At 51.4% G+C, this 24,645-nt stretch overlaps 1 protein-coding gene across 1 annotated transcript; it reads left to right on the top strand.

Moving 5' to 3' along the window:
• The first annotated feature begins 870 nt into the window (after positions 1-870).
• Positions 871-24,453, top strand: SLC13A2 (solute carrier family 13 member 2). The gene is made up of 12 exons (XM_081580405.1): positions 871-972; positions 15,093-15,221; positions 15,955-16,091; positions 16,199-16,404; positions 17,099-17,279; positions 17,381-17,503; positions 20,043-20,261; positions 20,439-20,527; positions 20,818-20,939; positions 22,422-22,583; positions 23,210-23,347; positions 23,837-24,453. Exons 1-12 carry the CDS (start codon positions 871-873, stop codon positions 24,005-24,007), a joined length of 1,779 nt encoding a protein of 592 aa, XP_081436531.1. The 3' UTR covers positions 24,008-24,453.
• Positions 24,454-24,645: the final 192 nt, after the last annotated feature.

Raw genomic sequence — 24,645 nt, 5'->3', positions numbered from 1 at the left:
TCTGACCCTTTGCAACCCTATGGACTATAGCCCGCCAGGCTCCTCTGTCCATGGGATTCTCCACGCAAGAATACTGGAGTGGGATCCTCCTCCAGGGGATCTTCCCAACCCAGGGATCAAACTGAGTCTCTTGCATCTTCTGCCTTGGCAGGTGAGTTCTTTACCACTAACACCACCTGGGAAGCCTGCACTGTATATCTACCATACAGTAATACATCAACAAGCCAGCAGCTGTTTCAAAATTAAGTTATTGCATCAACATCACACAGTGAATATGAGATGGTCAGTCCAGTGGCTGACAGTCTCCTGGATACCTGGAAGGAGAAGGGCTTACTCCAGCTCTTCCTCAATCCTAGACTGGAAACCCCCAGAGGGCAGGGTGTCTCTGGAGGAAGGGCCGCCCCACCCAGGGCCCCATATAAACAGCTCAGAGAACTCAGTTTTGCAGGAGTAGGTGGAGAGAGGAGCTGGGGAGGCCGCTCTGGGTCTTTCCCTGTGAGTGCCAGCTGTGGGGCTTCCCAGACACCCTCCCCTCTCCAGCTCCTCTGGCTGCAGTCCTTCACATCCTCCACGCACAGAAAGAGTTAACTCTGGGCTTAACTTCTCAAAAGAACCTGAAGCCTTTTTATTCCCTGATCTTGCCCTCCTCCTTTTCTTTGCAAAGTCTTCCTGATCTTTATACTTCCTGCAGGTCCCTCCTCCTTACTCTCACCTCCTGGACTCCAAAAACACTCTGATTGCCAGGGTGGGTCAATGGTTAACACTCCAGCGGCTTTATATAAACCTGCCCAGCCGCCTACCTGCTACACCATCCGTTCTGCAGTTCCCTGGATCCAGAGGGTGACCAGGCAGCCCTCGTGGGCCCACACCATGGCCACCTGCTGGCAGGGCCTGTGGGCCTATCGCTTCTACCTGATCGTATTCTTCCTACCCATTTTCCTGCTGCCTCTGCCCATCCTCGTCCCGACCAAGGTAAGGACTCGGGATTCTGGGCACAGGGAAGCTCCAAGGGGGCAGGGGAGGGACCATCTGCCCCGGGGTGGGGCATCTTTAGGACCAGCAAAGCCCACTCATCCCTGTTAGCCTGGAGGTGAGGTTATCACCTCCTGGTCCTCCTGAGTCTTAGGGGTTAAGAGGTCAAAAGTGGCTTTTGCTGGGTATCCAGTAGCGGGAGCTCAATGTGAATTTCTTAGGTCCACTTGACATCTACTGCCTTAGGAAGCAGAAAACCAGCTCCATAAAGGAGGTGCAGGTAGAAGCAGACGGGGTTGATCAGGAGAGTATGAGCTGGTCTAGCAGCTGCAGAGTGAAAGAAGGGGATTAGAAGAAAACCAGCCTCAGGCAGTTTGTGCATTTTTAAGAGTACAAACAGAAAGCGAAGGTGCTAACCTGTGATCCCAAGAGCTAAGTCTCCTGCGGAGGAGGGGTGGAAATTAATCGTACATGCCGATCCTGCCAGTGGGCACTACAGATGCACATCTTGAATGGAGGGGGAAATGTTACTGCTTCCTGCCCACCCCACGCAAGCAGCAGGAGTCATAACTTTGGCTTTCATTTATTGGGGTCCCCCGCTGCATGCCCTGTACCACACACCCAGTAACCCTCTCCCCTGTCTTATGAAGCAGGTTCTGACTCCCATTTTACAGATGGGGAAAGTGGTCACCCAAAATCTCAGGGAAGATCCTATTATCTAGAACTCAGATATTACACACTTTGGGGACCATCTAGTAAGTAAAAGAAGACAAAATTATGAATCTAAAACTAATACAGGACTTTGGGAAGGGTAGGGTCCAGGAGGTCCTTGAAGTCCAAGCTTCACAGGAAATCTGTCTCTGGCAAGTGACATATGTCTGCCTATATCTGTGTGACATAGACAGTGGCAGAGCTGGGGGTGTAGCCGGGCTACAAAGCCTGTGCTGTCTGCCTCCAGAAGGCTGAGACCGATCCTAGCTCTGAACTTGGCCCCATCCCACACCCACTCTCCCCCCACCTGCCAGCTGCCCACTGACCCAATTGCTCAGAGAGGGAAACTGAGGCAGGCTTTTTATTTAAGGTATTCCAAAAGGATAAGGAACCAGGGAGGTAGTGGCACAGCTCCTGGCCAGTGACAAGGCCCCGCTGACCTTTGAGATGACCCTCATCTCAGGCCAAAGCCAGTGGCATCTCTATGCTAAGGACCCATCAGATTGGCTTCCAGACAGGCTGAGTTAACCAAGTGTGTTAACCCCAGAAGGAAGGACAGACAGGAACCATGATTCCCCTGTTACTCCCCAGGAAACTATAGCCCAGAAAGATTTGGTAATCTGCCCACCATCACTCAGGAAAGCTCGAGTCGGGACAAGAAGTCAGGCTTTCTGGTAGGGGTGGGATGTGTCAGGAGGCCCTGTCTTCCCTGGGCTGTACCCCATCCGTCGCCTGCACCCCACCTATCGCCTGCTTCCTGCCTACAGATGTTGCCTCCCCTGTCCTGACTCAGATGAACTGCCCCAGGTCCTAACTGTGAGGCCGGCCCCTCCACTGGGGCCCCGGCTACCAGTCACTCTCAAGGACTTTGCTCCTGTAATTATCTTCTCCTCTCCTGCATCATCAACTTTTCCCTCTTTGCCTGATCTCTCCCATCAGCATACAAACAAGCCTTAATACCAGTCACGTTAAAAAACCAAAGTCCCCTTCAATCCTACAGTTCCTGCACACATGCCCACTTTCTCTGCTCTTTCTCACAACCGAAAGCCTCAGAGACTGTCTACACTGCCCCTCTGTCCTCAGCTCCACTCTCGAAGACTCTACCTACCTAGAGGGCTCTCGTCGCGTCCCCATCAGCACCCATGTCACGGAACCTTTGGTGCCCGCTCACCTTCCTCAACCACTCAGCAGCATCTGTCACAGCCGGTCCCTCCTCTTTGCTGTGCTGTCTTCTTTTGGCTTCTCCTGGGTTTCCTCTTCCCTTGACTACTTTTCCTGCTCCTTCTCACTATCGTCACTCCCACCCTAGGTGATCTCTATTTTCTCCTGCCTTAAAAAGCACCTCTGCACTGATGATTCCCCAATCGGTAACTCCAGCTCTAAATTCCAAACTTGCATTACCCAACTAACACGGGACACCTCTCCCCACTGAACCCTTCCTTTTTACACCGAGTGCCTTTGGCATACTCAAAACACAATTCTGATCCCTCATCTCTCTCAGCTGAGTCTCCCTGCGATCTTACGTATCAAGAGAAGGCTCAATCGTCCGCCTCAGAGCCATTCCTGGTGCTTCTCTTTCCTTCACTTCCACAAGCACCAGCAAGTCCTGTTGACTCAATTTCCCCAAAATACACTGAATGGAATCACTTTCCACTGCCTCCACTCTGGTCCACGACACCATCGTTTCTCTCCCATCCTACCGGTCCTCAGACCATTCTTTTTTTTTTGTTTAGTTGAAGCATATTTGATTTGGGGCTTCTCAGGTGGCTCAGTGGTAAAGAATCTGCCTGCCAAGCAGGAGACATGGGTTCCACCCTGGGTCAGGAAGATCCCCTGGAGAAGGAAATGGCAGCCCACTCCAGTATTCTTGCCTGGGAAATCCCATGGACGGAGGAGCCTGGTGGGCTAAAGCCCAGGGGGTCACAAAAGGGTTGGACACGACTTAGCAACTAAGCAACAACAATAGTTGATTTACAATATTCTGTTAATTTCTGCTGTACAACAAAGTGACTCAGTTGTGCATATGTGGTTTTTTTATATTCTTTTCCATCATTATTTATCACAGGGTATTGAATATAGTTGCCTGTGCTATACAGTGGGACCTTGTTGTTTATCCATTCTCTATATAATAGTTTTTGCATCTGCTAATCCCAAACTCTCAATTCGTTTCTCCCCCACCCCCACCTCCCCCTTGGCAACCACAAGTCTGTTCTCTATGTCCCCAGATCATTCTTCACCCAAATGCCAGGATGGTCTTTTCCAAACATAAGCTCATGTCACTACCCTGCTTAAAACCCCACATAGGGTTCCTGTCAAACCTAAAATCCAAGCCTGTCAGGGAAGCCACGAGTCCCCAGGGCTCCACCCTGCAGACCCTTCCTCTCCTTCCCTTTATGCTTGTTCTTATCTGCCTTTCTCCAGTCTGGCTGCCCAGCTGGCGCTAGTGGTAAAGAACCCGCCTGCCAATGCAGGAGACTTAAGAGACATAGGTTTGATCCCTGGGTGGGGAAGATCCCCAGGAGTAGGAAAAGGCAACCCATGCCAGTATTCTTGTCTGGCGAATCTCATGTACAAGGGAGCCTGGCAGACTACAGTCCATGGGATCACAAAGAGTCGGGAACAACTAAAGCGACTTAGCGCTGCAGCCTCCCTAGCTTTCTCTCTGCTCCTCAAATTGCTCATCTTCCTGCCTGGAATATTCTTTTCCCAGAGGCTTCCTTCTCTAGGTGTCCACTGAAATCCACCCGGAAAAAATTTCTCTGAGCAGTCTCAATCATTCACTATTACAAAAACCTGTTATTTAAAGGGCTTTTACTCTTTGAAATGATGTGTTCCTTTATTTCCTATTTATTCTCTGATGCCCCTACTTTAGAATGTAACCTTCATGAAGACAGGGACTTTGCCTTTTTCCATGCAGAATCCCCAGTACCTGGCACATAGTAGGTGCTCAACAAATACTTGTCAAATGACTGAGTGAACAAATGAATGTGGGTAGAGAAGGCCCTGTCCTCAATTCCTGCTGAGTCCCTGCTCTCTGTAGTGAAATCCAAGTTTACCTCCACACCCCTGGCCCCTGAAGTGGGTAGGAGGAGGCCCAGAAAAAACTCAGCTCACACCTGTGTCCATATAATACTTGTTGACATTTCTTGAGTATTTTTTATGTGCTGGTCATTATGCCAAGCACTTCAAAGCACTAACCCACTTATTTCTCACAATAATCTCTGAGTTACTATGAGGTTACTACTTCCATCTCCATGTTACAGACATGTAAATCCCGAGTGATAAAGGAATTTGCCTCAAGTGCCAGCTAGAAAAAGGCAAAGTCTGAACTAGAATCTGGCCTTGGCCGAAGCTGTCTAGGGATACAGGGTGGTCCTCTGTTGTGTCAGCTCTTGAGCTATCTACCCTCATGTCTATCCAGCCATCAATCAATCCTTCCACACTCATTCAGTCTAGGATGTCTGTGGAGCTCTTGCTCTGTGCTAGGGGTTACTGAAAAGGAATATAGATGTTCTGTCTTCAAGTTGCTTTCAGTCTAGGCGACCATGTGTTCCTGCCACACAGACTATAGCCAGAAGCCTGCAGGAGCTCAGAGGAGGGAGAAAATCCTTCCAACTGAGGTAAGGGAGAATCTGAGTTGGGCCTTGAAGGCGGAGTGAGATTTCAACAGTGAGAAGCATTAGTGGAGAGAATGCTAGGAGCAAAGCCGTGCCAGCTGGAAATAGTAAGTGTGTTTGAGGAATTAGTAACAGAATCCTAGAAATTCCCATCACCCACAGGCAAGGGGCTTCCTAGTGGTTGGGGGACAGTGGGGTCGGAGGTCTCAGTGCTCCCCCTACCCCTCAACCAGATACCTAAGAATGATGTGCCAGAAACCTTACATCTATTCATTCACTCATCGGGAAAAGTATCATGTGACAGTTACTGTTTAGGTGCAGCGGGGTGGAGGGTAAGATTCAGGGAACTTGTGATCCTGGGGGTAGGGGTGGCGTGGAAAGACACAGAAAAAGCACATACTGTCCACACAATGAAAAGCATATAGCAGGCTGTGACTATGGCTTGGGGAGGAGCTGCTCTAGACAGGGTGATCAGAGAAAGCCTACTGGGTTGCTGACATTTACCTTAGGACCTGACTGGCGAGTAAGAGCCAGCCAAGCCCAGCTCTGGGCCAACAGCTGTCTAGGCAGAACCCACAGTGCAAAGGCCCAAGGCCAGGGGCAAGCTTGGCAGGGAAATAAGGCCAGCATGGCATGGAGGCCCAAGTGAGCAGATGACCTTAGAGAAGTAGGGAGAGGTCAATCAAGGTCAGCCCTGCAAGGTCCAGGGAAGGAGTGAGGATTTTATGCTGAGGGTCAGGAGGGATAAATACTTGCTCAGAGGTCAAAAAGGCAGTAAGTTAGAGTGATTGTTGTTCAGTCCCTCAGTTGTGTCCAACTCTTTGCGACCCCATGGACTGCAGCACACCAGGCTTCCCTGTCCTTCACTATCTCCTGGAGTTTGCTCAGACTCATGTCCATTGAGTTGATGATGCCACCCAACCAAGTCAGAGTTGAAAATGCAAATATCTCCCAGGACCCAACAGAACCACTCGTGAAAACCGTCTCCCTGTAGTACCGTATCTGCCAGGACAGACCTTAGCTGAAATCCAGACCGTATTTACAGTAAGAATAGAGGGCAAGACTTCTTGCTCTGCAGTTTTGTTTGTTTGCTTATTTTTGTTGTTGTTGTTGTTTTGGGCCACACTGCTCAGCATATGGAACTTCCAGAACCAGGGATGGAACCTGCATCCTCTACAGTGAAAGCATGGAGTCTTAACCCCTGGACCACCAGGGAAGTCCTTTTTGGTTTTTTTGTTTTTAGGATTTCTTACTCTGAGGATATAAGAGTAGTAGGTATGTGCATGCATGTGCACTTTAAATTCTGTGTGACTAAAATACCCCTGCCTGGGTGCTAAGTCGCTTCAGTCACATCCAACTCTTTGTGACCCTGTGAACTTTTGCCCTCCAGGCTCCTCTGTCTATAGGATTCTCCAGGCTAGAATACTGGAGTGGGTCACCATGCCCTCCTCCAGAGGATCCACATTTCCTGAGGCTCCTGCATTGCAAGGTGGATTCTTTACCACTGAGCCACTGGGGAAGCCCAAAATACCCTTACTGCTAGCTATTCCTGAACCCCAAAGATGGATCAGTATGGTGGGCCTGAAAACTGCAAAGAATTTGGACCTCGATTCTGGGGCCTGCCTCTATCTTTTGAGACTTCCTGGATCTTGGTTGAGATGGCAGAGTCCAGGAACAAATCAGAGGTTTTTGGAGCCAGATAGATGTGGGTCCAAATCTACTTGGTAGCATGAACAGCCGTGTGACTTTATCAAGCCTCTCCAAACCTCTCACCTCTAAGAGGCCGCTGTCCCAACTAAACGAGACGACCTGTGTGGGTAGACTACCTGGCACCCAGGGCTCGGTAAACAGTGATTTCCTGTACCTTCTGCCCCTTGTCTGAATTCCAGGCCCCCAGGAAACACAATGGGGCTCCCTAGGTGGCTCAGAGAGAAAGAATCCACCTGCCAAGTAGGAAATGTGGGTTTGATCCCTGGGTCAGGAAGATCCCCTGGAGAAGGAAATGATAACCCACTCCAGTATTCTTACCTGGAGAATCCAATGGACAGAGGAGCCTGGCGAACTTACAGTTCACGGTGTCGCAAAGAGTCGGGCACAATTTAGTGACTAAGCAACAACAAGGAGACACAACACAGTGTTTTGGGCACTGTGTAGATACCTGACTTGTGCCCATAGATGACTTCTTCTATTCATGAAGACCTCGGTGTTCCCACCAGTGAAACAGGAAGGCAAGGTCCCCTAGGGCAGTGAAGTGTGGTCCGTGATCAGCACTGGACTGTGTGGAGTCAGGTTTGTGACCTCTGAAGGTCGTGAGAGTAGGAGCCAGCCTCTAAAGCCAGGGCGATTTCTAGGGAAGAGATAGAAGTTTCCCCAATTCGAAATTTGCCCCCAGATTACCAAATCGTGTCCACACTTCCAGCACCTGCTAGATGAAGGTCAGGCATGGGAAAACCAAGGAGACTTTAGCAGAACAGTTTCCTGAACAGAATCCAACAGCGCTGCCCAGGGCTGTTGTGGGGATCAGATGCACGGAGGAGTGTGGGAACGCTTCGCTTCTCTTCATCTCCTACCTGCTGGTTTGCTCTTGAGTGGACACAAGTGGGTCTGGCCCTGGCCCAAACTCTGATGTCAGGACTCTTCCCCCCACTTTTGTTGTCTCTGACACCCGGAGCTATTGTTCTTTCCTTTGGCATCTTAAAGCAGAAGATGATGCAACAAATGCATTCACATGAAGATGCAGAAATAAACAAAGATCAGCCAAATGAGATCAAGAGGAGGAGAGAAGGGAGTCAGCCTTCACTACCTGCTTTTGGCAGAGCCTCAAAGGCAAGGGGCGGGGATGCTTTAGAGTGGAGAGAGGTAAGGCTTCAGGTGTGCCCTGACGGGAGGGTGCTGTCAGGGGGACATTGCAGGAAGGCTAACTGGAAGCAGGGCATCCTCTCTGATTGTTTGGAGAGCATGTTTGGCTTTCACTGGTTGGTCCTGAGTTGAAAGTGGTGGTAGCAAGTGGTGGGGGTGGGGAGCGGGCTGCAAAATTAAAGAGACTAGCAAGTCATTGAGCAAATCCTGCCTTGTCGGGGCCAGTTGCTATGGAGATTGTGGTTTGGCTACAGGCCTGTGGCTGCAGAGACTGAAGGACCTATGTTTGCCTAAAGACTGGCCATTGTTGCCTCTTATGTTTAGTCTCTCAAAAGTATTAGGCATTTGGATGGGCCTATTACTCCTGGAATATAACACACACACACACACACACGTCACTCTGTACCTCCTTCCCCAAGTCCTGCCACATGGCTCCTCTCCTCAGGGTCACCGTGTGTCTAGACACCCAGGAAAGGCACGTAGAGTTTTCTCCTCCCACCTAACCCAGCAGCCATCACCCAGACCCTCTGCCTTCCACCTCCTAATATCTCTGGAGTCTGTCCTCTCTGTCTATCTCCACTGCCATGACCTTCTCTGAGCCCCTGTCGTCTCCCCACTGGACAGCCCAGCCTGGCCACCTTGTCAACTCCCAGCTTCCATGTCTGCCAATCCATCTGCCACATTGTTGCACGTGTAAGTCCCCTATTTTTATCTTGAGGCTATTGATTTATTTAATTAGATGATACAGGCACATTGTACAAAGTCCAACAGCACGAAAGAATGAAGCATTTTCTTCTGTGATGAATGTAGACAACAAGCCACCATAGGATGAATGATATTTTTGACTTTGCCATCCATAGGAATCACAGATATTTTCAAATCGTATGAGAGCTATTGCCAGGACCTTGACACACTGTTTACATTCATCATGACTTTGAAATTATAGTAGCCACTAGCCAGTGAAGAGCTTACTAGTGAAGAGTCACATTATGTCACTATCTTGCCCATTTTTCATATTTTAATAACTGCATTTCAATATAAGTGGTTTCCTTTGTGATCCTGTACATTTTACTTAATGCATTTAAAAACCTTATTCTAAGAAGGAGCTGTAAGGGTTCATCAGGCTGCCAAGGGGATCCTGGTACAAAAACAGGGTAAGAATTCTCGAATCAGATATTTTCCTATGTGTATACAAATACTTACAGACTTTTTAAAAAATCACATATGCAGCCTCCATGTAATCTTTTAATAGACACACCAACCTGACCACGTCACTCTCTCTGTTTACAGTCCTCCAAGGATCTCCCCTTTTCACCTTTGTCTTCCAGATAAAGTCCTAGATTCCTCTCAGGGCAAATGAGACTCTTCCTGAGCATTCCATCCCTTCCCCACAAGAATATATTTGATCTTTTGTGCCTCATTCTGTCCCTCTATGCTTACTCCCTCATGCTGACACTTTTTCCGCAACCCACCAAACTCCTATTCATCACTCAGCACCCACTCAGTTTGCTCTCTCTGGAAGCCTTCCTCAGCCCAGGTGGAAGGAGGCTCAGAGAAAGGGCCCCTTCTCTGGAACCCCACTCTTTGGTCTCCCCTTTGCAATGGTTCTGGCTGCCGCCCAGGACCTCACCTCACTCCCTAGACTCAGTAGTGCTCCCTGCCCGCAGCATCCCTACTGGCCAGGGGCAGAGGAGCAGTGGGAGTAGCCTGCCCTGGGGTTAACCTTCAATCACCAGGAGAAGTAAGATGTAACTTCTTTGAGATTATGGACATTTTTGCCCCAGGCTGCTCTGTGCCAATAACGGGTAAAGGCCATGATGCCCGCAGGTCCCCACCCTGCCCACACCCAGGGTCCAGAGTCTGCCCTAGATTCCCTGGCACCACCATCTTTATTTGTACCTCATGCATCCAACCTGGTTCCCCAGCAGCCCAGCAGCACGTTTCTCTGCCAAGTTTAACCCGGGCCACCTGCTCACTGTCATCCACAGTTCTTTAGAGCTGAAACATACATAGTCAAATCCTACATCCTCATAATAACCCAACAAGGTGGGAGTTTCTCTTATTCCTATTTGTAGATAAGGACACTTCATAAAAGAGAGCAATGTGTATACAGTTGGAAATGTTCAATATTTCTTATTTAAAAAAAAACCCCAAAGCTGAGAGATGTTAAATAGCTTGCCCAAGGACATGCAGCCATAAAGCTGGGCCTGGGCACTCAGGTTTTCTGACCTCTGACTTTTGTTTCCTATCACAAAAGAAGCAAGCTGACAGCCTCAGAGTTTGGAAGCCATCTGAGCGTTTATCTCATCTGCTTGCTATTGGTTTTGCCAGACAGGCAGTCTGCCATGACTATGAACCAGCCCACAAAGGGCATTCAGACTCCCTGAGGACCGGAGCCAGGCCTGAATCATGTCTGTGCCCCAGTGCCTGATATTCATCCACTCATTCATCCAGTGTCAACTCCATAGAGGTGCTAGGCACCCTGCTGGTGTGAGCATAAACAGATCCAGACCTTGCTCCCTAGAGAGTACAGTCTGATGGCAAAGATGGATATTCATCATAAGAAATTTGTGAAAGCAAATGTTTAAGTACAGATTGTAATGAGTGCTATGCAGAAGAGGGAGGGGGACTTAGGGTGTAAAAAAAAAGGGAATATATACCTGAAGCCTGTGGAGTTGAGCAGTGCAGCAGGTTGAGGAGTAAGACAGTTGGGTCCCAAGCCATAGGCCACCGTCTGAGCTTGGCCAGCCCAAAATGTATAGAGATGGCAGCAAGGCAGAGGGTATAAGGTGGCCTAGGAGGCCAAGTCTGATTCCCAATTGCGCACTTTTTTTTTTCCTTCTAACTGTGCTGGGTCTTTGTTGTGGCTCGCAGGCTTTCTCTAGTTTTCGAGCACAGGCTCTAGAGCACATGGGCTCAGTAGTTGCGTGGGCTTTGTTGCCCCACAACATGTGAGATCTTAGTTCCCCATCCAGGGATAGAACCCACCTCCCCTGCTTTGGAGATGGATTCTCAACCACTGAACCATCAGGGAAGTCCTCTGACTTCCCACTTCTAAAGTGGGGGAATGAAGACCTTGGAATCAGACACATTGAGGGACCAAAGAAAAAGGATCCCCTGGATTCTGTTCTCACTTCTGAGCCATGAATGTCACTGACTGTCTGGTGAAGACTCTAGGCCCTTCTCAGAATACTGCTTTGAAATGCACAAAATAGAATGCATGGGATGGAGAAGGAAACCAATCATTTTGGAACACAGTTATAAAAGTATAAAAAAATTAATTGCAGTTCAGAAATCTAAGTGCTTCCTTATTAAAGCATTAAATAAGATCCGGTGTTGATATAATTACCACCATAATTTCAAGATAGAGATGGATGTAAACAATATTTTGAGATGCATTTTGAGATCATTGCAACCACTGATCTCTTCAGGTCCCTAACAACTGACAACCACAACCAAATATCCTTGACAAAATCGCCGTTAGTACCATCAACAGTTGTATGGTTTGGGAAATTCCCTAGCTGTCCAGTAGTTAGGACTCAGGCGCTTTCACTACTGTGGGCCCGGGTTCAATCCCTGGTGAGGGAACTGAGATCCTGCAAGCCTAGAGGTACAGCCAAAAAAAAAAACCAGCTATACAGTTTTGTTGCCTGTGTTCATAACCTTAGTTAGATGTTAGCTAAAAGATGAAATAGTTTTCCCACCCAGCTTCACGGATCCTTGGCATTCCATGCCCAAATTAAGAGTCCCATGAACCAGGAAGAGCAGGTCAGTGGGTTATGCTACAGCTGGACTGACTGCCCGGGAGGGTAGGATGGGAACACAGGTCCAGAGCCATCAGGGCCAGGGAAGACTTCCAAATGGAACTCTGAAACTGGTTTTGGTTTTAACCCAGAGACAGACAGATACGGAGAGGGATGCAGGAAAGTTGTAAAGGAGTACAAGAAGCCATAGATTCAACACATTGGCACTCACAGCTCCCTTTGGAGGGTGCAAATGGGGACCTGGAATTGAAGGAATTTGCCCAGAGCCAGGCAACGGGAAGTGGCATGCCCCAGCGAAAATGGTTCTGTTTGGATCCTGAGCTCTAACTCACGCCCATTCACCCTGCTAGCCACAGGGAGCTTGAGACTGAAGGACACCGCCCACTCGCAAGGGGTCAAGCTGAAGGTAGAAGGCAAAACCCTGGGGCTCAAGAACCAGACAGTCTGGATTCTTCACTGATTTGTGTGACTTTGAAATATTTAATTTATTGGCACCTTTGTTTCTTAATCTGTGAAATGAGAACAATAGTCATTACTAAATCACAGAGCAACTAAATGCGATTAGGAACCACCTGAAGTGTGGAGAGCACCATGTCCATGGAGCAGACCTCAACGATACCTGTGCTGTTGTTTTTGCGAAGCTATCTTCTTGAATCAGTGGAATCATCCACCTCAGCTCCCCTCTTCGCCTCTGGCCAGAGAATTCTAGGGTGTGGGGGCCACACTAGGGCCCAGAGGAGCTGGCCTGCCCATAGCCTGCAGGGGAGGATGGGTAACAGGCCATGACATCACTGTAGCTGAAAAAAATGGTTGAATAAACAGTGATTTCAGCAGAATCTACCTCCTGCTGGGGGAGGAAGAGGTGTAAGTCTCTGCTCAAGGATCAAGGCATCCCCACCCACTGTGCCAATGAGGTCATGTCCAGGGGGAGAAAGGTGGTGGACCTTTCATGGAGAGAAAGTGAGCCTGGCATTAGAGATACTTGGCTGTGCAGGCTACGTGCCACACCACCCCCCAGCCTGCCATTGACACAACTCCACTGGGAGTGCTCTGAGAATTGTGCGATCCTGGATACCTTGCCTAGGTTCCCATCCGGCTCTGCCACTCCCTGGTTCTGTGACCGTGAGCAAGCCACATACTACTGGAGGTCATCCATAACATGAGACCACCACACCCATCCATGGCTATAACTTGTTATTGTTCAGTCCCTCAGTCGTGTCTGACTCTTTGCGACCCCATGGACTGCAGCACACCAGGCTTCCCTGTCTTTCACTATCTTCCGGAGCTTGCTCAGACGCATGTCTATTGAGTAGGTGATGCCATCCAACCATCTCCTCCTCTGTCACCCCCTTCTCCTCCTGCCTTCTATCTTTTCCAGCATCAGGGTCTTTTCCAATGAGTCGGCTCTTCGCATCAGGTGGCCAAAGTATTGGAGCTTCAGCCTCAGCATCAGCCCCTCCAGTGAATATTGAGGACTGATTTCCTTTAGGATGGACTGGTTTGATCTGCTTGCAATCCAGGGGGCTCTCAAGAGTCTTTTCCAACACCATAGTTCAAAAGCGGCTCTAGCTACAAACTTGAAAACGCCCAGCTCCTAAAAGTTACTCAGTAAACAGCAGTTTCCTCTCCCTGAGACCTTCCTTCTAACCTCAGGGTACTAAAGGCCTGAGGTATAAGGGGGGAGCCCAGCCCATACCAGGCGGAGAAGGCAAGAGGGGCAGGGCAGCTGAAACAGGTAAGAGAGGAGGGGCCCCCCCAGCCCCTTTGTCTGAGCAGGCAGCCCCTCCCTTGGGCAAATAAAGAGTGAGTGGGTGCCTCTGAGGAGGCCTGGATCCAAGTACCCCTCCTGGAGGCTTCCTCCTGACTAATGATTCCCCTGTCTGCCCTTCCTCCCCTGGCCTGTGGAGAGGCCCCATCAAGGAGGGTGGGCCCCTGACGTCTTCAGTTGGCCAACTTCCTGCTCTAGGTCCCCTCCCAGGCCTGAGGTCAGGCCTTCCTCACTTTGGGAGCTTCCTGAGGGGAAGGGGGGCCTCTGGTACCCCAAGACTCACAAAGCCATAACTCAGGGTTTACTCCACAATTCTCCATACAACACAGGGATGGTGGAACTTTTCAGATATTCTATTTTTTTTTTTTTTTTAATGTTTATTTACTCATTTGGCTGCTCTGGGTCTTAGTTGCAGCCCACCGGAAATTCATTGCCGTGTTCGGGGTCTTTATTGTCATGTGCCGATCTTTCCGTTGTGGCATGTGAACTCTAATTTGCTATATGTGAACTCTGGGTTCTGGCATGTGGAATCTAGTTCCTCGACCAGGGATAGCACCTGGGCCCCCTGCATTGGGAACGTGAAGTCTTAGCTACTGGACCACCAGGGAAGTCCTTCACATATTCTAGAAATGTGAATGACACCTCCTGGAGATGCGTGATGCAGTGATCATGCCAGGATCACTTGGAAGGAGACTCATGCCATTCCCAAAACTTTTCAATGATTAGTGAATCATTCAGAGAAGATTTGCTCTGAAGCCTCCTGGGTCCTGAGCTCCGAGGATCCAGATGCTGCAAAACTGACTCTGTTCTCATGGTACTCACCTGCTAGCAGAAGGAACAATTAATATTTAATTGTCATACAAATAGATGTATTCTTATAGACTCTTGATAAAGGAGGGAAGGTCAGAGCTCCAGGCAGTGGTCCGCAATTCCCAGGCTCCGGTTTCATTGAGATGAGCCCCCCACTTCATCTAAGAATCCTCATCCAAGTCCCCTGCAATCCCCAAGGGGGTAGGATTATATCCAACAGCTGGATTATAATGTCTAGACTCCCCAAGGCTAAATACAAGGTGGTGAGTGCTTTACTTTGTTTTCTATTTCCACTTTTACTTTTTTTTTTTGGCCACACTGCACGGCACAAAGGATCTTAGTTCCCTAACCAGGGATTGAATCTGCACCCCCTGCAGTGGAAGCACAGATTCTTAACCACTGGACTGCCAGGGAGGTCCCTATTTCCATTTTTAAATGAGACTTTGGGTTTGGGAATCAAGGGCTCTGAGTTTTACAGGGTCTCCCTGCACTGTTACAAATGGTCTGTTTTCTCTGGGGACAGGAGGTGATGTGATTTTGAGTTACAGGCCTGCCCCCTCCAATAGCTTGCCATTCCCCTCCTGCCTGCAGGAAGCCTATTGTGCCTACACCATCATCCTCATGGCACTCCTCTGGTGCACTGAGGCGCTACCCCTGGCCATCACTGCCTTCATCCCCGTCATCATGTTCCCCATGATGGGCATAATGACTGCTTCCAAGGTAAGCCTCCTCATTCATAGGAGGACATGCTCCCAAGGATGGAGGGGTCTGCCCTAGGATGGTGATGATGGAAGAAGCCTCATCAGAGGCAGAGCGCGTGGAAGACAGTTCCCTGCCTCTGCCTGGCAGTTTGGCGAGCACTGAGGGAGGAGTCAGCTAGAAGACCAGGAGGAAGGCATTCTAGAAATGCCAGGGGCACAGTTGGTGTCAAGAGTTAATTCAAAGTGGAAGCAATTAGGCCTAGACTAGGGAGGGAAAGGGGGCTTGATAGCCAGCCAAAGAGCCTGTCTCCTTCTAGTTTGATGGTTCTGAAACTTGAGCAGGCACCACGATCGCCTGCAGGGGCCAGTTAAACAAAGATTTTGCTGGGCACCACCCCAGAGTTTCTGATTTCATAGATCTGGGGCAGGGTCCAAGCATTTCATTTCTAGCAAGTTCCAGGTCGATGATGATGCTGACTCAGGGACCACAGAGAACCACGACTTTAGCTTCTGAAACAGCATTAAATCCTCCCAGGCAGTGGTTTGAAGCATGGAAGGATTCAGGCTAGACGAGCTCTCAGTCATTGCTGACAGGAGAATGGGTTAATCAGAAAGAGGAAATTGCTCAATCTTCAATGGTGGGGGATCCAAAGACCATTTCCATTTGGGTCCAAGAGCCCAGGGAATCAACCTCTCTCTGTTGGCAGAAATGGTATTGTTGTCACCCTGTAAGCCCTGTCCCTACCTGCCAGGTCAGCCTTGAGTACCTGAAAGATACCAACATCCTATTCATTGGGGGAATGATGGTGGCCCTCGCCGTGGAGAATTGGAATCTGCACAAACGGATTGCCCTCCGTGTGCTCCTCATCATCGGGGTGCGGCCCTCCCTGTGAGTCCCCACAGACCAAGACGGGAGGGCCTGGGGTGCGGGCGTTCTGGGCCACCAGTCCCTGCAGGAATGCTGGAACACCAGTGTGTGGGTCTGTCCATCTCTAGGCTGATCCTGGGCTTCATGTTGGTTACGGCCTTCTTGTCCATGTGGATCAGCAACACAGCCACCACCGCCATGATGGTGCCCATCGCCCATGCTGTTCTGGAGCAGCTGCACAAGATGCCCACAGACAGGGATGTTGAGGAGGGGAGGAACAACCCCGCCTTTGAACTCCAGGAACAGAAGGAAGAGATCAAGCTTGATGAGAAAGGTGAGGCCAGGCCCTGCCCCAAACTCCTCTTGGGGAGGGTCTGAGATGATGTTCATGATAGGAGGAGTCATCTGAGCACCATTTTTTTTTTCAATTTTTGGCCACACCCCCACGGCATGTGAGACCTTAGTCCCCTGACTGGAGATTGATCCTACGCCCCCACCCCCTGCATTGGAGGACAGAGTCTTAACCACTGGACCGTCAGGGAAATCCATATCTTGGCACCTTTTGGGATGGAAGAGGGAAGCAAGAAGTTCAGTGATCAACTTGTCCTGGTGGGCTGAGATTTTTCCTGGTTTTGAAATGAAAAGTCCCACAGGCTGGGAATTCCCTTAGTCCTGGGCAAACAGAGATGCTAGGTGACCCTGGCAGGCCAAGAGCAGGAGCCTGGGCGGGCCATCAGGGATCCAGGCTTCATTCTTTCTGTGCAGTTTGGATAATCTTCTTCATTTCTCTGTGTCTCAGTTTCCCTCTCCCAAGAGAGGGGTTGGGCCAGGTGGTATCCAAGGGTCACTCCATCCTAAGACCCCAGGGAGTGCCCGCCCTTCCAGACCTGGGCGCAGCCTCGGCCCTCCCCCTAGCCCGGGTCTAGGCTGCTAAGTGACAAGGCGCCCTAGAGGCCATGGAGCCCCTGCCATGCTCCCCGAATCTGGCCCTGCACCCACTCCTGACCCCAGCTCTCCCTTGTTCCCAGACAACAAGCAGGATTGCCCTGCTCCACCAACTCCTTTGGACTCCAAGACACAGCAGAACAAGGAGCAGCTCCGCTTCAGCCAGGGCCTGAGCCTGTGTGTGTGCTACTCGGCCAGCATCGGGGGCATCGCCACCCTGACCGGCACCACCCCCAACCTGGTGCTGCAAGGCCAGGTCAACTCGTGAGTGATTGAGGGGGAGAGGGTCTGCATTCTGACTGGGGGACAAAAGGAGCTGGCCGGTCCCCGGGCAATACCACACAGCAGCCCTTATCCCCCTTCAGGATCTTCCCCCAAAATGGCAACGTGGTGAACTTCGCCTCCTGGTTCGGCTTTGCCTTCCCTGCCATGATCATCTTACTGCTGCTTTCCTGGGTGTGGCTGCAGATCCTCTTCTTAGGATTCGAGTAAGTGGCAGAAAGGGGAAGAGATGCCCAGGTGCCTGCCCTTACCCTCTGGGAGTGCCCAGTTGGGTACCCAGGTAGCCTTTTGGGAAAGGACATAATCACCATCTCAGTGAGCAAACCTCTCCCTCCCAAGACCCTTCTGTGCCCTTGGTCCCCCATTGAAGGGAATGACTGGAGAGTATTATCCCATCTATTAGATAAGCAAACTGAGGTTTGAGGCACGGTCCATAGCTAGACATGTCAGTGCTGGGATTGAAAGCCAGATCTCCTGGTGCCCAGGCCGGGTCCCATTCCATAATGATCCACAGTCCCCTCACAGGTGCTGGAGGAGTGCATGCTATGAGCTTGGTCAGTTACAAAAGAGCTGACGCTTGTGCTCCTGCTATGTGCCTGGTCCTGAAAACACTACAAGCATTAGGCACAGTCCTTGTCCTCGGAGCTCACCATCTAAAGGGTGATGACAAGGTAGGGGCAGTGACAGACAGAAGCCTAGGTGCTGTGGGAAAACACAGCCCAGGAAAGTGGAGATTCCAGAAGGCCCCTGGCAGAGATGACACCTGAACTGAATCTTGCTGAGTTAGAAGTCAGCCAGGTAGAAGATGAAGTAAAGGCATTCAGCAGCAGGAATAGCTTGTATAAAGAGGCAAGAAAGAACATGCTGGGTGTGGGGAAACTCCAGTTCTGTGTGGTTGAAATATAAAGAGCAAAAAAGGAGTATCAGGGGGCTTCCCTGGTGGTCCAGTGGTTAAGAATCTGCCTTCCAATGTAGGGGACGCAGGTTCCATCCCTGGTCAGGGAACTCAGGTCCCACATGCTGCTGGGCAGCCTGCCCACCACAACCAGAGGGAAGCCCACACACTGCAGCTAAGACCAGATGCAGCCAAAAAATATTTTTAACCACAAAAGAAAAAACATTTAATTGCAAAAGAAAAAATGTGATTATTTTTAAAAAGGAGTATTAGGATACAAATCTGGAGAAGAAGGCGGGGAGAGATTATGAGGGAATCTTATGTGCCACTTGAAGAGTATGGACCTTGTTCTTGTAAAGGGGTTTTATTCTGACTTCCAGCCCTTGTCACTAGGGCTCCAAGCTGAAAATCATATGAGACCTTGCTGGGGCTCAGTAGGAATCGAGTCTGGGATTGATTAATGATGTCTGCTATGAGTCCAAGCTAGAAGTGATGGTATGAGTGTTACTGTGATATAAATTGTTATTTGTCCTTCCTACCCAGGTGGGGTGGGGGAGGGGTCACTGAAAGTTTTAAAGCATCCTTGCTATAACATTGCTTGGGCAGGTGCAGGGAGGCTGGATTGAGGTTGGGGCTGGTACAAAGCAAAGTGTTAGTTAAAGAGACCAGCACAATGCCAAGCACCATAAAGCATTTAAAGATGTGTGAAATGTGATTTTTGCCCTCAAGGAACTCACAGTCCATCAGGGGAGTTGAGATTTGCCCAAGCGAGGAGTTAAACATCAACATGAGTTAAACCAGTGCACGTGGAATAGGCTGCAGACCCCTGTGCTTCTGCGGACAGTGTGGGTGGGGCTCAGGCTGGAAGAGGGTGCCCAGAAGCGGTGGAAGAGGGAGGGGAGGATTTCCTGAAAGGTTGTTGGAGGAGACGAGTGATGAGTCAGGGGCAGAAGGAAGCACAGGGTCCAGGCTTCTGGGGCCTTCTCACTCTGAGCAAGGGAAAGCTCAGCACAAGAGAACTCCTGGAAGCACGGAGGGGTCAGTGGGACAGATGGAGCAGGGCCAAGTACAGGGAAACCCCACCCCCTACCAACCCCTCTGCTAAATAAGAGCCCTGACAAACCAGTTGTTTGTTCAGTCACTCAGTTGTGTCCGACTCCTTGCAACCCCATGGACTGCAGCATGCCAGGCTTCCCTGTCTGTCACCATCTCCCAGAGCTTGCTCAAACTCTTGTCCACTGAGTCAGTGATGCCATCCAGCCATCTGGTCCTCTGTCGTCCCCTTCTCCTCCTGCCTTCTATCTTTCCCAGCATCAGGGTCTTTTCCAATGAGTCAGCTCTTGGCATCAGGTAGCCAAAGTATTGGAGCTTCAGCTTCAGTATCAGTCCTCACAATGAATAGTTAGGGCTGATTTCTTTTAGGATTGACTGGTTTGATCATGCAGGCCAAGAGACTCTCAAGAGTCTTCTTCAATACCACAATTAGAAAGCATCGGTTCTTCGGTGCTCAGCCTTCTTTATGAACAGAGTTTACAAACCAGAGTCTTCTGCTTTTCTTCCAGAACGTTGGGGGCATCTTAGTGTAGCAACCCTAAGGAGGCCTCTGCATGTCTCAGCCTTTAAGACACAGGCACTCCTGGGAGTTCCCTGGCGGTCCAGTGGTTGAGACTTGAGCTTTCATTGCTGTGGCCCAGGTTCAATCCCTGGTCAGGGAACTAAGATCCTGCAAGCAGCTTGGCAAAGCCAAAACAACAACAATCAAAAAGAAACAAAACCTCAGGCACTCAGAGCCCCTTGCTCCCCTGCCTGGTGTGGGGGCCCTCACAAGCTGTCCCCACCCCCACCTGCAGTTTCCAGAAGAACTTTGGCTTGGGGGACCAGAGCAGGGATCAAGAACGAGCAGCTTTCGAAGTCATCCGGAGAGAGCACAAGCTGCTGGGCCCCATGAACTTCGCGGAAAAGGCTGTCACCCTCCTCTTTGTCTTGCTGGTGGTGCTCTGGTTCACTCGGGAGCCAGGCTTTTTCACGGGCTGGGGTAACCTGGCTTTTTCCGATGAGAATGGGACGAGGTGAGGATTGTGGGGAGGAGGAATGCTTCTGGGAGGAGGGAAGGAAGTAGGGCCCCCAACTCAGAACAGGAGGGAGGTTGGCATGTCTAGGGGAGGGGTTCCTATCCAGCCCCCCTCCCCCTCATGACCCTGAGTAGCCCTGAGCCTCTAAGCCTGGCCTCCCTGCCCCACCCACAGCATGACATCCGATGGGACAGTAGCCATCTTAATCGCTGTAATTATGTTCATCGTGCCCTCCAAGATCCCAGGGCTGACTCAGAAACCAGGTAAGCACCTGGCCTGGGGCAGGGAAGGGTTTCTGGGCAGACCCTGCCTTCTGGTACTCAGCCTCCCTTCCACCATACTTGGCAGGAGTTGACAAAGCTCAGAGAAGCTGGGCTGACTTGCCAAGGGCACAGGGACTCAGGGACAAAGCCAAGATGTTGCAGAACTGAGGTTCCCTCTCCCCCATGCATTAAGCTCTGATCAAGACCACTTGGAGAGGTCCCAGGCAGAGGGGAGGGGAGGGAAAACCTGTTGGCTCCTGGTGACCCACCCTCTTCTGCTTGGGGAGTAGGAAACCCAGGGAAGCTGAAGGCCCCTCCTGCCCTCCTCACCTGGGATATAGTAAAAAAGAAAATGCCTTGGAATATCGTGATCCTTCTGGGTGGTGGCTTTGCCCTGGCCAAGGGCAGTGAGGTGAGAGACCCCACCCCCTCCCCAGCCCCGTTGGTGGGAGACCCTGTGACAGGGAAAGTGGGGCCCTGCTTCTCTCCCACACTGGGCAGCCCTGACCCCCCACGTGGGAGCCCCCTGGTGGGCAGAGCCTTTGCGGCAGCTGGAGAGACAGATAAGACCCCTAAGGGAGGGAGAGAAAACACAGGCCGTAGGGACCTCTCCCCAGTCGGGTTCAAAGCCAAAGAGAAGGCAGGATTTTCTGGTGAGCAGGGACTGTACTCAGGACCACCCAGGCCCTTCCCTCACCCCCTGCCGGACAGTGAATGCCGCAGCTTTAACACCAGTGAGTAGATGGAAGGCACTGGGTTGATGCAGTTTGTTGGCTGAAGCCACCAGGGGGTGCCATGATCATACCCAGGCAGTCTCTGGGGACGGGGTCATCATTCTGCAGAGCCTCCATCCAAGAGGGGAATCACGAACCTGCACCCCTAGGCCTCGGGATTGTGGCTAAGCTCATTCACTGCATAGACAGGAGCTTCCCTGGGTCAGGGATTGGTTAGTTCAACCATCAAGTACTTACTCACTGTGCCAAGCTCTGTGATGGGTGTTGGGTGCTAAGTGGGTGATGGTGTATAAAATAAAGTCCCAGCTCCCTGGGATTTACAGTCTGGCATTACAGGAGCTCTTCTGACCCTGTGGACTGTCCCCGTCCCCCTGTCGGCCTGTTCCCAGCTTCTACCAGGGCCCTTCCCCCTCTCCCTCCTTGCCAGGAGCAAGGTCCCTTCTTTCCCAAACTGCTGGGCTGGTGGGGGCAGGGAGAGGGCTAAAGTTGGCCAGGGACCCCCATAAGAAAGGTTAGGAGAACAGAAGTCAGTGGGGTCAAAGGTCTTTTCTCCCACCAAGTCCCACATTTCCCAAGAAAGCCTTTGACCCCTTCTCTTTGCTACCCGTCTCTTTCTCCCCACATCCAACTGTCCTTCAAGAGGAAGAAAGGGGGCTTCTCTGGTGGCTCAGTGGTAAAGAATCCACCTGCCAATGCAGGAGACATGGGTTCAATCCCTATTCCGGGAAGATCCCACATGCCGTGGAGCAACTAAGCCCATGTGCCACAACTACCGAGTCTGTGCTCTAGAGCCCGGGAGTCACAACTACTGAACCCCATGCACCCTAGAGCCCATGCTCCACAACAAGAGAAGCCACTGCAATGAGAAGCCTGAGCACCACAACTAGAGAGTTGCACCCCTTGCCACAACTAGAGGAAAGTCCGTGCAGCAACAAAGACCCAGCACAGCCAAAACTTAATTAATTAACTAATTTTTTAAAAAAGCAGGAGAGGGAGACTTTGGTTTCAGCTGGGTCTCTTTGTTCCCTCCCAAGCTGCCCTTGACTCTGAAGACTCTAGAGAGATGTGGACAAGAGCAGGACCCTCCCCAGAGCCTCAGCCATGGACTCTGGAGCCCCAGGCGGCCCAGCCTCTCACCCACCACCCTTCTCTGCCTGCAGGAATCGGGCCTGTCGAAGTGGCTGGGGGATAAGCTGACCCCGCTGGAGAATGTGCCGCCTGCTGCCATCGTCTTTATCATCTGCCTCCTGGTTGCCATCTTCACTGAGTGCACCAGCAATGTGGCCACCACCACACTCTTCCTGCCCATCCTGGCCTCCATGGTGAGCTTGGCCCAGCAGACACACCCTCCTCCAGGGAGCCCTGCTGCCCACCCCAGCCAGGGTCAGAGTGACCGTCTGCCCCCTCCCTCCTCTCACTTCCGAGAAAGGACCCCCGAGCCTCCACCCTTCCCCAGGCTCTGCAGTACCCTTGGGCCCCAAGGCCCTCTGGCCCCTGACTCACTCCATCCCTGATGACGTCACCCCTGGAGTATCCTGCCGGGGCTCACTGGCGGCCCCACCCCACATCCCTGGCCCAGCTCCGGTTCTGGTCCTTCCTGAGGTGACAGTGTGAAATTGCTTCCTGGAGCGTCCCCAGCCCCTGCTTCCCCAGGCGTGTTCCCGCAGCCTTTGATGACGGCACCCTGAGCCCCTTTGAGATCCGTTTTATGAGTCCCTCCCCTTCCCACGCCCCACTGGGCAGGGCCGCACACTTATCCCCTCCAGAGAGGTCAAGAGGTCCTTCCCAGGTCACCCAGTGCCCTCTGGCAGAACTGGTGGGCTCATGGCCAGAGTGTGTATTGGGGTGGGGGTTGTCCCTCAGAGAGGGAAGGAGAGTTGGGGGGGTCACGCCTTCCCCTCTGGGATGGGGGCTGAGACCAGCTCTGCCCCATGGTCTCCCCCTCCAGTCGCAGGCCATCTGCATCCACCCTCTCTACGTCATGCTCCCCTGCACCCTTGCCAGTTCCCTGGCCTTCATGCTGCCCGTGGCCACCCCACCCAACGCCATCGCCTTCTCATTCGGAGGGCTCAGAGTGACAGACATGGTGAGTGCCAAGGGTCTCGAATGCCTCAGCACTCGCCACTCTGCCTTTCCATCTTGGTGGGCCACAGAGTAGCTTAAAGCCACTGAGATCCTCGGAGTTGACGGTGGACCCCGCTGGGGCAGGTGACGGGGGGAGGGTGGGGCATGATCCCCACCTGAGGGTCTTCAGGCTCTGCCAGCCCTAGGCCACTGAGAGGGAGAGGAGGGGTGAGGAATATAGGGAAGGCACTGAAAGGCCAGGCACCCACACCTGGGGGTTAGACTCAGAGAGAATAAGACCCAGGGCCCTGGGAGCTCCCCTTCCCCCTGTTAGCACTGAGAGCAAAGTCAGTGTGAGGGACATCGCCTTGTGCTGCAGGTTAGACTCAAAGGAGGACTTCCCAGGGAGAGTTTTGCTAGTGAGAGAGCTCCAAGCACCTGTGAATAGCTAAGGGATGGGTGCTGGCCCAGCTCAGCACCCATGCATTCAGACTGGCTCTCCTCACCCCAGGCCCGAGCAGGATTCATGCTCAACATCATCGGGGTTCTGGTCATCACGCTGGCCATCAACAGCTGGAGCATCCCCATGTTCGACCTGCACAACTTCCCCTCCTGGGCCCAGTCCAACACCACAGGCCTCTGCGGGGTCAGCCAGGCAAACGTCACAACATCTAGCCCCTAGTCCAAGGGATAATCTGGCCCAAGCCAGAAAGACCCACCTCGTTCCTACTCCTGTGAGCTGGGAGGGGACACCAGGCTCCAAGCCAAACATTGAAAGGCACATGTATATCTAACCTCATGTGTGTCTGCAAGGAAGAGGTATGTGAGTTCAGTCCTGTGTGTCTGAGGAAAGTGTGTGTATGTGTGTGTGTGTGTGTAAAGACGGTGTATCATGTGAGGATGTTTGGCAAGGGGGGATTGTGTGTGTGCACATGATCCGAGGTGTGTACACTTGACCGTGTATGCGTGTGAGGTCACAGACATGACAACGTGCTCTGTCTGGCATTCCAGGTCTTTGTCTCCCCAGCTTGGTGGGTGACCAGACCCCTTTGTCCTCTATTTATTGAAACTCAGGGTTAGAGCCGCCTGGGCAGCAAAGCCTACCAGCAGTTGTCATGGCAACAGTCTCTGGGACCGGCCCAACACACTGAGTTCTCCCCAGCCTCTCAGGTTTGGGAGGAGGGTTCAAATATGAGCCCCATTAAAGTCTTGCTGTAGAGTGTGTGGTTGGTTTTTCATGGCACTTTCCAGGGCTGGGTCCCCAAACGTGGTTCAGGCCCCAGGTTGGGGAATACGCTGGGAGGGGACCTGACATCTATC

The sequence above is a fragment of the Giraffa tippelskirchi genome, chromosome 3 (assembly GCF_054371585.1).
Source record: "Giraffa tippelskirchi isolate mGirTip1 chromosome 3, T2T-mGirTip1v1.2.pri, whole genome shotgun sequence".
Taxonomy (NCBI): Eukaryota; Metazoa; Chordata; class Mammalia; order Artiodactyla; family Giraffidae; genus Giraffa; species Giraffa tippelskirchi.
Note: the sequence above shows the minus strand (reverse complement) of the source record. Positions and strands in the feature narration are given on the sequence as shown.

Excerpts from the sequence above, each read along its gene's own strand:
- SLC13A2 (XM_081580405.1), top strand. The coding sequence starts at position 871 with ATGGCCACCTGCTGGCAGGGCCTGTGGGCCTATCGCTTCTACCTGATC. Across the intron at positions 973-15,092 it reads CCATCCTCGTCCCGACCAAG|GAAGCCTATTGTGCCTACAC; the intron begins GTAAGGACTCGG and ends TCCTGCCTGCAG. Across the intron at positions 23,348-23,836 it reads GGCTCAGAGTGACAGACATG|GCCCGAGCAGGATTCATGCT; the intron begins GTGAGTGCCAAG and ends TCCTCACCCCAG.